Source organism: Apis mellifera, linkage group LG7, assembly GCF_003254395.2.
Source record: "Apis mellifera strain DH4 linkage group LG7, Amel_HAv3.1, whole genome shotgun sequence".
NCBI classification, from domain to species: Eukaryota; Metazoa; Arthropoda; class Insecta; order Hymenoptera; family Apidae; genus Apis; species Apis mellifera.
Window position 1 is genome coordinate 2,061,269 of NC_037644.1, and position 14,492 is coordinate 2,075,760.

A 14,492-nucleotide genomic window follows, 5' to 3' on the forward strand; every position below is an offset into this window, starting at 1 on the left:
CCGTTCAATCGCGATCTCGTATGGCAATGATAGGTGTTGTTGGAATAAATTTTTCATCCGATCGAAGGAAAAACGTTTTTTTAAATTCGTTCATTATTGATTCAATCTTAGTATTCCTTCACTCGTTCCTTCGTTTATTCCTTCATTTTATATTCTATTTCTATTCTATTCCTATCTTTCTATAATTATTCGAGAATTACTCGAGGAAGAAACTTTATTATCATATTACATCGAATAAGTGAATATTGGAACAAGTTTGATATTAAAATGAACTTATTAAAGATAAAATTAAATTTTATCGTGAAAAATCCGATGACTTTTCACAAAATTCCGAATTTCCAACCTTAAATACCCTATAATGAAAGTTATGCGAAGCGAGGTCCCTAAGGCCTTCAAAAGCTTTCATCAAATATTACAGAAACGCCATCTGCTCAATATGTGGCAGTGTTCAATAGATGATGCCTAAAATGATTCTCGTTATGAAAGGAGTAACACGTTCCTTTCATTCATCTCGAATCCATCGTTCAGCCTTTCATTCATCCCCAAAATGAATCCTGTTTCTATGCTTTATAATGACACGAAACGATGAAGCATCTTGCACGAAATTATAACACCTATGAACCAAAAACCTGGATAATAAAACTAGATCGTGTAGATTCCTCGAATAACACATAATATTTGTACGTACAATTTCGGGATCGAAAACGTAAACGGATTGGGTTTTCAAATAATCCTCTCCAATCTGTGTATCTAAACAACAAATTGGTAACCAGATGTTACGAGTAATACGGTTAATCCGATAAGTACGAATTATAAACACAAGATGGAAATTTTAAGATCCTAATTATGGAATTATTAGTCGCATCAGTTTCAGTTCGCAATAATCCACGGAATATATATAAATATAAAATTGCCTGTAACATATATTTGAAATAAAACTTTTCTCGATAAAAAGATCGAGTTTTTGGGCGAAAGAAAGTCCACAAATTTTATCCATAATTGAACAAAATAATTTATATTTCAATATTATTGAATATTAACATCCTATATATAGAAATAGAACATGATTAAAATTAATAAAATTTTATGTGATAAAAAAATTAACAAAAATATTATAATTAACTTTCCAACCTCTAAATTCTTTTATATTTATCTTCTTGTAATTTATAATAATCTTTCTTAAGTTGTAATTCGATTAAATGGCGAATTACATTACTTCTACACTGAACCAATATCAATATTAATCATTGCTTCCCTTCCTGTCGATTTTTATTCCTCCTCGAATCAAATAATTTCACAATTTCTCATACATTCAAAGACAACAATTACTGTCAAATAAATACAACGTAAAGATCTTTTCATCGTTTCATCGTGATCGATGATTCGTGGATGACAGATGTTATAAACGCAAGACATGCAGATGACGATACAGTCGTTGGATTGGTTGGGCCAAAATTGGCCCAATTGGTCGAAAACGTGTAGAGATAGATTGGCTGGCAACTGAGATTTCAATTGACCGTGGAAAAGTGGCCGAAAACTAATTGTCTCCGGGTTCAAAGCGGCGTCGTGCTCCAATTGGGGGAAAGGTATATGACGAAAGCTGATATACGATAGTATAACCGAATACGCCCTCTGTGAATGCAGATCGCGTCTTCGTATTCATTTCGCCCCAGTTCGAAATGAACAATTGATCCAACGTTATTTCCAAGTCAGATCGCTCTTTTATTCGTTCCCCGTTGAAAAATTCAGATTTTTTTCTTTTTTTTTTCCCAATCTGATTGCATCTTGAGAGTATACTTAATGTCTATCCATTCTTAGAATTACTTTATTTTACTGATATGATGAAAATTAATAAATAATCGTCGCTTAAGGATCTTTTTGTTTTATTTCTTCGAGATCTATAATTGTTTAAAAATAATTTAAAAATCGTATTTAAGTGTTGGAATTAATTACTAGGAGGAAGCTAGATCAAAATCTTTTAATTTTAATTATATGTTGAAAAGAATAAAATTTTGCAAAGTATTTTTCCAAACAGGGAAAATATTGATCGAAAAAAAGATATCGAAGAGCGGTTCATTTACTATGTAGCCAGGATCCATGGATCGATCGAGGAGTTTCAATAATAATGCGAAAGTTTTAGCCACCAGAGAGCGCCAAGTTCATTAAATCTTCAACCTGCCCATATGTCTTAGAGGATCGTTTGCAATTGAGATTGAGTCGGTTAAAAACGACGAAAATATGAAATTTAAATGACGACAGTCTAACTTCTTGGAGACGGCGAGGATGAAGAATATTTTCTTTGTCGAAATGATTTAATGTAGTCTTAAAGACACGTGAGGGCGCCACGTGTTCTTTGATGAATAATTATTGCCGATTTTTCAACGTCTCCTATTTTTATATAGCTTGTAACATTTGTCTTTTTGTCAAAAAGAATAATTTGTAATAATTTGTAATTTTATCGCATTAATTTTATTTAGATGAATAAGTGTAATAATAGTTACATAAGAACGTATTTTTATTTAGCTATTTTACTTTACTTTCAAAATTTAAACTTGAATAGTCCTGCACAAAAGTCCACATACTAATTTTGAATATTTCATGTAATACTTAAGAAATAATTCCAACACTAATTCAAATTTGAATTCAATTTTTTGACGATTCTTTCAAATAGTGGCCATCAAAATTAAAAAAAAAAAACTCATTCATTTTTACTTTACTCTTTTAATCAAAGAGAAAAATTAAAGATACTTTTTTCTTTGTATATATTGTAATTTCTTGCAAATCAATTGCTACTTTAAAAGAAAAAAAAAGAAAAAAATGACGAAACGATGAATAGTCGTAGCGAGTTCATTTCGTGGAACTCGTGAGGGTGTTGAGGGAGCTAAACGAGGACGTGGAGCACGAAATAGCGATTAAATGTCAAATGCAGATCAGATTGTTGTTGTGTTAGTGGACTTTCGGACGGAACACTCGAAAAAGTTGTCCGGCTTGTTTTCGAGGAAAATCCAATTCACCTCGTCTCCATCTCCCTTAACAATTCCATCACTAATCGATTCCGATGAAACGCCATTTCTTTCACTTCTTCGTTTCGTGAAATAAACAGGAGAGGGAGAGAGAAAGAGAGATCGAATCAACAAACATCTTTTAAACAAGTTTGGAGTCATTAACATATATAATAATAGAATTCAACATTTATATAAACGAAATTTTCTTAACTAATTAAACTATTTGGAACCATAATTAAGATCTTATTATCCGAAATTATTCCATTATTTTGTTCCATAGAATTGGAACAAGTTATATGTTTCAAATGACTAAAAAAAAAAAGATTGTAAATAGTTCAATCTGAATATAATTTTAATTTATCATTTTGACAGAAATAAAGCAATTTCTCAATATTTGCAAAAAGTATTAATATACAATTTCCAAATACTGTTAGAATTAATTCGAATATATAATCTAAATGAATCCTAACAACAAATTCTAAAATTAACTAATCTCAACGATATTCAAATATTTACCAAGAAACGAAGATATTAAAGGTTTAATAAATACAAATAAAATAATGAAATTGCAAGTACAAGAACTAAAGTATTGAAAGAAAAGAAGAAAGGAAAGAATTGCATTGAGAGTAAATAGAAGAGAAAGAAATGAATTCCCACTCTATAAATTTCTAATTTCAATTTCTCCTTTATTTCGCAGACACACAGCGATCGACGAAGAATCTCCAGGTTCGATCCCGAAATCGTTGACGATCGCGGCGCCAACTTCGAGGGACACTTCCCTAGACATTCCTCTGGACGGAGAGAATCTCGTTTTCCCGTTGCCTTCCAGCGCCTCGACCGACCAACACCCCTCCGTTCGAAGATTCGAAGCCAAAAAATCTGTTCCATCGTCCAAGGAATCATCATCCATCAAGTTCCAATATCCGTCGACGAAACGAGAATCTCTAAACATCTTCAACAAATCCTTCCGTTCTCCGGAACAACAAACGAAACTTACTACATTAAAGAGATCACCGGACGTAGATCACAAGGGAGAAACGAGATTGGCCGATTTGGAAGGGAAAGTGACGATCAAGTTACCATCCGACGAATTAGCCACGCTTGGATCAAGCAAAGATCGCGAGGATTCCATCAGGATTCCATCCAGTCCAGAGGATATTTCCGATCAAGAGATCGTCGAGGTGAGAAAGGACAGTGCCTTGTTCCTGGAGGAAGCCGAGGGGTTGCCTACTCTTCGAGAAATATTGAAGTCGAAGGGTCCAAGAGTGGTGAGGCCTAGGAGAGAGAGCAGCGGGTACGCGAGTAATTTGGGGACGTTCGACGAGGACAGGAGGAATTCGTCGACTGTGGATGCGTTTTCGCAAGACTTTTCGACTTCTCTCAAGGAGAGGCGCAGATCTTCTACGACTAGTAAACGGTTAAATTCGAGAGTGGTACTGGGGAGGGCTGAGGAAAGCTTGACAGAGGACGTCGAGGTTGGAAGCATGCCTACCACAGAGCTGCACAGAAAGGTGTCCGGAGCTGGACTCGAGATGCCTAATATAGAGGAAGTTAAGGAGATTCTCAGAGATGAAGCTCCTTCCAGGCAGGAGAGCCTGGATAATTTGTGTGGATTGACGAAACCTATCAATTCTGGTAAGTTATGAATATAAATAGTATTATTATTGATTGAATAGTAGATCCATTTTTTTTTGAGGAAGAAGAAAATTATTAAAATAGATTTATTTATATATATTAGTTAAATAAATCTCAAAGTTAATGGAATAGTCTTCTTGTATTCTAAATATAGAAATCATAAAGATTAATAAAGTAGGTTCTAATAATTCATACGTTATTATTATGCGACAAAAATTATCTCGATTTATTTTTAACTCGTGATACATTTGCGTTGATAATAATAATCTCTGCTGAATTTAAAATTTAAAAGATTACAAAGAATTCGGTATATTTAAGTAAATTTAAGTTATTTTTGCAATATTTGTTATGACAAAATTAACATTTAAAATTGTTATCTCTTGTTCTATGTTAATTCAATCCTATAATTTCATCGAATAAAGAGATAATTCTTCTGCGATGCGATATAGTTGAGTGACATTTCAAGTGTAATAATTCATTCCAACAGAAGAGTTCTCCACGCATTGTCGTCTGAGCGATTTATCAGATCGGGGCGGCTCTCCAAAAGACAGATCACAAGTACCATCCGCTATTAAATGCCAAGAATCATCGAGCATCTTCGATTCTATAAACCGCTTTTCGATATCTCCAACCTCGAGGAGTCAAACTCCATTTATTCTTTGCACCACGCCAACGTTCCACGATTCGAATTCTCGAAATACCGATAAACACGCGAAGCCTGCCGATCGATCGAAAGAAATCAATCCCGATAGAATCAGAACCGTCGTGTCGAAAATCAACGAACCAACGTCGCCGTTGGACAAAATCTCTGTGATTCGGACGAAGGAAGAAACCTCGATGAAGCAATCTGTCGGAGAGAGTATCGTTCCACGACCGATCAAGATGTACCAATTACTGTCCACCCAGTCCGAGGACAGAGCGGAGGGCGAGCTGCAGTTGGACAGAAGGATATTTCAAATTTCCAAACAAGATGACGCGACTGCGGTGTTGTCTTCGACGAAACATCCGTTGAACAAGTCCTCGAGCGTGTTCACGCTGAAGAGCAGCGGTTCTGGGGACATGCAGACGTTGACGTGCGGAACTGAAACTGCGGACGATTCGAACGTTAGAAAAGCGATTTCACCCGGAGAGGTGGGGACGAGTCAGAGTTTTCTCGGAGATGGCTCGAGCGTCTCCGTGAGACCTATCTATCCTTATTGTCCTTATTCCCCGTATGGAAGTCCTCAGGGATCTCCCAGAAACAGGAGGAGGCCTTTGAGGGAGAGCAGGAGAGTTTCCATCGACAACAAACAGGGGGCTCTTCAACTGAATCAATATAAATTGTTGGACAACATTGGTCAAGTAAGTTTAAACTGTTCTCTATTAATGTCTAGTAATATATATATATAGTTAACTCTTGTTGTATCAAAATTAAACTTAGAATCAGTATAAAGAAATGTCGATAAAAATAGAATGAAAGAAATATTTAAATTAATTTTGTCTATGTTTATTATAAGCTTTATCATTTTGCATTGTGTTCTATCGAAATCGTGTTTTCAGAGTACTATGTTATAGGGAAATTGGTTTTAATAAGTTTCTATTATATATTAAAACATATTAAAATATATAAAAACTAGTATCATAATATAATTGTTGTATTGTGATATATCACTAATATATAATATTATAATATATTTTATTAGTGATTAATATATTATTTTTTGTATATTACTATGTAATCTATCTATTTCTATTAAAAACTACCATAATTATATTATATCATAATACAATTAATGTGATATATCACTAATATATAATATTATAATATATTTTATTAGTGATTATATATTATTTTTTGTATATTAATATGTAATATTTATTTCTATTAAAAACTAGTATCATAATTATATTATGTCATAATACAATTGTTACTGTGATATATCACTAATATATATTATAATATATGATATACATATAATTATAAAATAATTCTATTAATAATATCATAATATCATAATACAATTGTTACTGTGATATATCACTAATATATAGTATTATAATATATGATATACATATAATTATAAAATAATTCTATTAATAATACATAATAATACAATTGTATTAACATTGTATAATATTATTATGATACAATTATATCATCATTATGCGATAACATAACTATATTGATACTACATTATATTTATATCAGTGATATTTATTATACGTATCATAATAAATTAATTTACTCTTTTAGACAGATTTTATCTCATGAAAAATTTACATATCGCTCGTAACGCGACCTACATAAACGCGAAAGCAGCAAACTAATGCAACCATAAATGAAATATTCCCTGCTGGAGGATAAAGTGTAATTTTTTTTTCTTGCATAAAAAATATAATCTATTAAATTATTTTCACTCGAGAACAAACGAGAAATTTTAAGGCCAATTTCGAAATGTATTACGATTCGTTCTAATCGCGTTTAATCGATCAGGATTGGAAATTATAGCATCGATGCGTAGAAAATCTCGTGTATTATTGCTGTGTTAAATATCCTCGTCGATTTTATCGATTTTATCAAGTTATTTTTAAAACGATTCGTTATTTTCATTTGCATGTTCTATCTATTGCATATTTATATCTTTGTACTTTTTATGCTTCACATCTTATATTGAAACAATGAAAAATAACACTTTTAATAATCTACGGAGCGATATTTTCATCTCTAACCACAATGAGACTTATTTCTTTTTTTTTCTTTTCTTTTTCAGTTTTCTACTTTTTCTTTGCCTTAACATCGTCGAATAAATTGCTCCAATTTCGTAAATTACCTATTCACCTAGAAACCTTCTCCACCTAGAAGGAGAATTCTTTCTCCTGGTTAAGAAATAGCCGACGAAGGAATTTTATTCGAGAATACGAATTTTTATTCGAAAATTTGTTACAGTTTGTTAATAGGAATTCTCGAAATTATTCAATTATTCTTACATTTATTTTCACAATAATCAATTATCATATCAAAAAGTTTATCTTCGACAGAAATTATCCTCTCGTTTCTACATCTTTTATGAGAGAATGAGAACATTTATTAAAATATGAAAAAATTTTGTACGTTTCTTGAATAAAAATTATAATATTCTGTTCTTTTTTTTTAAAGTTTAACATCAAAAGAGTTTTTTTGAAATTGCATCGCATTTTCCATGTTTCTCATTCCTGAAACGTATCTTTTCTTGTATTTTCACTTGCTTTTGTGTTAATAAACGAGATGTAATCTTCGTTTTTGTTGATTGAACGTAACAATTCCACATTAGCCAAAAATAAAAGAATAAGATATAGCTCGGGAGATTTGAAAATTTCGTTCTTCGCTGTTTGAAGTGATAAAACAAAATTGTATAAATCGCTTGAATTTCGAGGAAAAAGGTAAAAATGAAGAAACTATTTCAACGTGAAGAAATATCGTTTGCCACTTTTAAATTGAACATCGGCATCGATTCGAACTTTTTCTCGGTCACTGTTTGATCTTTTCGAAATATATAGGTCGAGATTAAGTTTCTACCAATTCTCATGGAGTCAAAAACTAAGTTTTTTCATTTGAAATTTATTGTATTTGAAAAGGAAGTTATTTCTGAATTTACACGATAAAACTTTGATATATATATAAATATATATATGTGCATGTGTATATGTTCTATTATTCACAATATTGATGATTGTATAATAATAATATTTGCAAGAAATAGTTGTTATATAGTAGTAGCAGTAACAATAACAGTGACAATGATAACAATAATAATATTGGTTATATAATAATAGAAATAATAAAGTTTATGATTAATTTCAATCTATTGTTTCACAATCAATCAATCAAAATTAATAAATTCATTTAGTGAAATTTAAAAAAGTTTTGAATTATATATATTTCTACTTGAGAGTCATGTATATATATGTGTAATATAATTTGGAAAAAATATTAATTATAAAATCTGTTAAAAAATCTGTTAATATTTAAATAATACTTTAAATTACTTTCCAAATGGTATAATAATTTTCAAAATCTTGAAAGACGACAATATAATTCAATATTACTTTTCGTCGAAGATTGACAAATTTAATTGATTAATTCGCGAAAAATCAGTAATGTCGATTATTGTTAATTACGAGTACTTATAACAATTATAAGTAATAAATATTAATATAAGTAAGTACTTATAACATCGAAAATACAACAAAATTTTGGAAAAAACAATAATTATTATTACCAAGAATGTTGGATTAATTTTTCAGAAAATTTAATATTGTGAATTAAATTAAAAAAGAATGTGAACCGTGTGTGAATTTTCTCAAAATAAAGGAAACGAAAATAAAATAAAGAAAAGATCTGACGCAAAGAAAAGAAAAACTCCAGGGAATATTGAAAATTTTAACTTTAATGAATTAGCATTATAGAAACGTTCTTTTTCCAATTCTCTTTAGAACATCACGTTTTAAAATAACATTTTTTTCTCCTTGAAAAGCATAGATGAACAAATATTTTTATTAACTACCTGTCGATCAATCGAACACAATTTCTTCAATTTTCTCTTTGGAGAAAAATAAATCTTCGAAGAAAGTTGTATGAAATAATAAAATTGCATGAAAAAAAAATCGATCGAAAATTAAAATTCTTTGATCTCCTCGCGTTATTCTAACAGACACGAAAGATTTTTATCATTCTCTCGTTTTATAGGGCTCTTACGGGATTGTAAAACTAGTTTACAACGAAGAGGACGAGACTCAATACGCGATGAAGATTCTGAGCAAGAAGAAACTGATGAAGAAGGCGGGAATATTCGGTAGGATGGCACCGGGGAAAAAGGGTGCGGCCAACCCTTTGGCCAAAGTGTACAGGGAGATCGCGTTGTTGAAGAAATTGGATCACCCAAACGTGGTGAAATTGGTCGAAGTTCTCGACGACCCGGACGAGGATAACCTTTACCTTGTTTTCGAATTGGTCCAGAGGGGAGAGATCCTTCAGGTGCCCACCGACAAACCCCTTGACGAGGAAACTGCCAGGAAGAATTTTCGTGATGTTGTAATGGGGGTGGAATATCGTGAGTATTATTCCATACACGCTGCATACATATCGTTCAAATAAAACTTGTGGATACTTTAAATTTTAACAACATTTGTTAAACAATATTTTCATATATTTTTTTCAATATCACTCAATTATATTGATCACATTTGATACTAATATTAAAATTGTAATATTTTATTCTATAATTTTGTATAATTGTTAGAATTTTTTTCATATTGTATTGGGTTGGCAACTAAATAATTGCAGATTTTTTTTAGAAAATCAAAGACAATTTTTTCATGGAACTAAATAACTTTATTCCGTAATGTGTTGCCCATTTTGATCAATGACCTTTTGCCATCTTTCAGGCAGCATCATAATCCCACGTTCGTAAAACTTCTGGTTTTTATTAGCAAAAAACTGAATCAGGTACGATTTGATATCATCATCATTATCGAAATTTTTACCATTCAAGGAGTTTTGTAAAGATCGAAACAAAAAGTAATCGGATGGTGCAAGGTCAGGACTATATGGTGGATGTGGCAAAACATCCAACCAAGCTCCAATAATTTTTGCCGAGTGACCAAAGATGCGTGTGGCCTTGCATTGTCATGATGGAATACAACATCTTTTCGATTTGTCAATTCGGGCCGCTTTTCTTCAACTGCATTGTTTAATTTCGTTAGTTGTTCAATGTAGACAACAGAATTGATCGTTCGGTTGGGTGGTAAGAGTTCAAAATAGACAATTCCTTCGTAATCCCACCAAACTGATAACAAAACCTTCTTTCGACGAATACCAGCTTTTGATGTTGTTCGAGCTGGTTCACGTGGCCTGCTCCACCATCTTTTCCGCTTGATATTGTTGTAAACAACCCATTTTTCATCGCCAGTTATCAATCGTTTTAAAAATGGATCATTTTCATTACGTTTCTTCAGCAAATCGCAGCTGTTAATGCGTTGCGTTAAATGCTTTTCTTTCAGTTCGTGAGGAGCCCATGTATCGAGTTTTTGAACATAGCCAAGTTGTTTTAAGCGGTTTTCGATGCATGTATGCGATACATGAAGCTTCTCTGCAATCTCACGAGTTGTATTGTGACGATCCGAATCGATTTTGAGTGAAATCCGCAATTACTTAGTTGCCAACCCAATACATAAATTCGTGAGAATATCAGATTACTCATCGCTAAGTTAAAAGTTCGATCGATCCTGTTTCAGAAAAATTTCGTATTAAAATTTCGTCTAATTCGTTCGAGATCTAAATATTTGTTCCAGTGCACTATCAGAGGATAGTCCATCGCGACATAAAGCCTAGCAACCTGTTGGTAGACAGCGACGGTCGGATCAAGATCGCTGATCTGGGCGTTAGCGCAGAGCTGAGGGCATCCGGAGAATTATTATCCGGCCCAGCCGGAACACCGGCGTTCGCAGCACCCGAAACAACCACGCCTGGCGCCCATTATTCCGGGACGGTAAGTATCCTATCGGGGAGGGGGGCTATCGTTTGATCGATTTTCAATTTTGTCCGGTATTTATAGGTGGCGAAGAATTATTACGCCGCCACTCCGTTCGATCCTTGGCCAACGCTTCGCTACACTCGAGTTTCGCCAATTTTCGATCGTTACCGTCCGATGATAATATTGAGAGAGTTCATTTAAACGCGATAGATCTTTATTTTTCGTTTCTCATTGAAGAAACTCAATCGTGGAATTCAAGTGGCATTACGTTACGGCGTAGGTTTGTTTTGATGAAATGAAATGAAATGGAGGTTTTTTTTTTTTAAATTCTCCTACGTTCCATTTTTATGGTATTATATTTTTATAGAAAATATTGTTATATATTACAATAGAAGTTGTATAATACTAACTAAAATGTGATGCTGTGTATAATGATGATATGCAGATACTTTTTATAATGATTAAATGTTAAAAATATCATTTCTGTTTACTTTTGATATTAAAAAGTATATTGTATTTCTAAAAAATTATTATTTTGGAAATTTTATAAGAAAGTGATTATTCATTTTGTTACATGCTTCTTGGAATTTTGATTTTAAGAATTTTTTTGTTAAAGCTATATTTGGATGCATCAATTTAAATGTTATGATCGTGATTTGTTTTGAATGTTTCAAAATTTTTTTAATTAAAGTCGTATTACAAGCTTTTTCTTCTGTTTCTGATTATTTTTTATTTTTATTTAAGACCAATTTAAGACCTTTCCAGAATTAAAACGAAAAAAAAAAAATAACTAACTTTAACCCAATTATCCAAGTGGAAAATGTTTCTTTGTATTGCAAGTTCCCTTGCATATTTCACAAGCCATTAAGAAATCGATGTCGAGCAACGCAATCCGACTTTTCTGATTGTGTTTCGCTCTTTCTATGCACGTAATTACATACACGTATCCTGAAACTTTTTGATAAGAAAGTTAAGTCGTTACCATCATTTCACTATTTTATTTAGATCGACCGTGACACGCTTCACTTGTGAATAATTTGTCAAATCAAATTTAAGTTTCTTTCCTTTCCTGAATTTATATCGCGTTCTTCAGTTATTACATCTGATTAAAAAATTTTATCGAATCCAATAAAATTATCGAGAGTAGAGTAGATATGATTATGGATCGATTATCTGACAAAGTTGCGAATTTGTATGATCGGTTAGAGAGAAAAATTGTTTAACTTAATCTTCTGAATCTTGTTCAATATGATCTTAAAAGGTTACAAGTTGAAAAGCTACAAGGAATTTGTTGTTTTATTGAATGTTTACAAGGGAAAAAATGATTAAGCAATTTATTAGATAAATTTAATTTTCATCTTAATTGATCATGAATAACATTAAATGATCTTCAAATACAAATTATTGCATATAAAAAATTTTATCACAAGATAAATATTCATATTATTAGAAATAAGATAAATATAAAAAAAATTAATGACTTTTCCATCTTTGTTCTTTCAAATTTAAAAATCTATTTTTTTTACCATCATAAAATATGTTAAATTAAATTAGATATAAAAGTGTTATAAAAATTTAAAATTAAAATATCATATTCATGTGTTTTCATTACAATATAAATAATATTTTAAAATTCGAGTAACAGCGAGTAGATAGAAGGAAGATATTATATTTAAATTACATACATATTTTAAAGCAAGTATTATAATTAATATTAACAACGTGAAACCGCAATCAATTAACTTTTCAAGCTCATCCCTGTGGAAGAGTATTTCAATTAAAAAAAAAAAAAAAAAAAGAAAAAAGAAGAAGCAAGTAAATTACTGATTATCAGAATGTCAAGTTAATATAATTCCATTAGGATTTAATTAAAATTTCATCTACTCTCTCAGGTTAAATCCGCGGATCAAAATAATCCAAGAATTAATTAATAATCGATAATTATAATTAATGATCAAACACTCGTTTGTAGAAGACATACCTCGACCGATTATCATCGAGCAATGTAAAAACAAAACAATGGTAATAGGAGAGAAAACAGTGTTGTATCTGCTCTCACTTAAACACAGTGTGGCCTGATTTACACGCGTTATTATGGTTTCTGTCGTGATGTAGATCGGTTGAGGAAACGTATAATTTAATATAGAATAATTTCTCTCTCTCTCTCTCTCTCTCTCTCTCTCTCTCTCTCTCTCTTTCTCTCACATGATTATAGTCCAGTGGTGACCTTATCGGCAACACGATCGATTTGGTGAACTTTTTAACACTTGGTTGAAAAGAGCTCTATATCCATGAAAACGACACATTAATCAATTTCCATCGAGAGCTGTAATTAACAATCATACAATGATACAGTTGACATTATCAGAATTATATCGATTGAAATAATTCAGATTTTTTTCATTTTTGCTTGCAATCATTAGCACATTTTTTTTTTTTAAATGTTATCGTATATATATTTATTCTTAACTCGTTTAGATTTATTTTAATGACAAATTTCTGGATATCAATTCGTTCGTTTTTAGAATGTCTTTAGAATCGAGCAAAAAGTGTCCCAAATTTTTATAAATATCTTGTACAGTATCTTTTGCATTTTTTAAACAATGTTATTTGAATTGTGTCACTTTCGAAATGGATGACGTAAATAGATAATGGTAATACGTGACGTTTGAATATTTATTTTCATCTTGGAATATCTCCATCAATCTTCTATAATCTCTTAAAAGCATATTCTTCTATCCAATATACTTTCGTAAAGAATAGATTAATATGATTCAATTTCTAATATTAACTTAAGCATAAAGTAACATCAGATATAAAATTATTATTTTTGTCAATATATATATTACATCTTTATCAAATGATTTAATCTTATGATTGTCTTTAAATTTTATAGATTATTATTACATTATTATACCATTACAATTATTATAATTATATATATTGTATAATTTATAATAGATATAAAGATATATGATACTTATTTTCCAAAGCCTTTCCTTTTTTCTTAAAAGATTTTTCAAAAGCTTAATATTAATCTGAAAGTAAGGGTATTAATATAATTGATTTTCAAATATTCTTAATTTAAAATTATTGACAGTAAAGAATAGATTAACATGATTCAATTTCTAATATTAACTTGAGCAAAGTAACATCAAATATAAAATTACTATTTTTGTCAATATATATATTATCATCTTTATCAAATGATTTAATCTTATGATTGTCTTTAAATTTTATAGATTATTATTACATTATTATACCATTACAATTATTATAATTATATATATTGTATAATTTGTAATAGATATAAAATATAATACTTATTTTCTAAAGTTTTTTCTTTTTTCTTAAAAGATTT

General features: G+C 30.8%; 1 protein-coding gene across 4 annotated transcripts in view; it reads left to right on the plus strand.

Annotated features, from left to right (window-relative positions):
* LOC413153 overlaps positions 1-14,492 on the plus strand; it is an 85,478-nt gene that overhangs the window by 58,472 nt on the left and 12,514 nt on the right. For 3 of the 4 annotated variants that reach the window (XR_001703737.2, XR_408526.3, XM_016913155.2), the window contains exons 4-7: positions 3,703-4,640; positions 5,128-5,981; positions 9,346-9,709; positions 10,950-11,146. Coding sequence is in view for 2 of the 4 variants with exons in the window: in XM_016913155.2 (XP_016768644.1) it covers positions 3,703-4,640; positions 5,128-5,981; positions 9,346-9,709; positions 10,950-11,146 (2,353 nt within the window). In the remaining 2 variants the exon portion in view is untranslated. Of the gene's footprint in view, positions 1-3,702; positions 4,641-5,127; positions 5,982-9,345; positions 9,710-10,949; positions 11,147-11,212; positions 11,569-14,492 lie in introns of those variants that run through there. The other variant, XM_006559812.3, reaches the window with a different exon arrangement.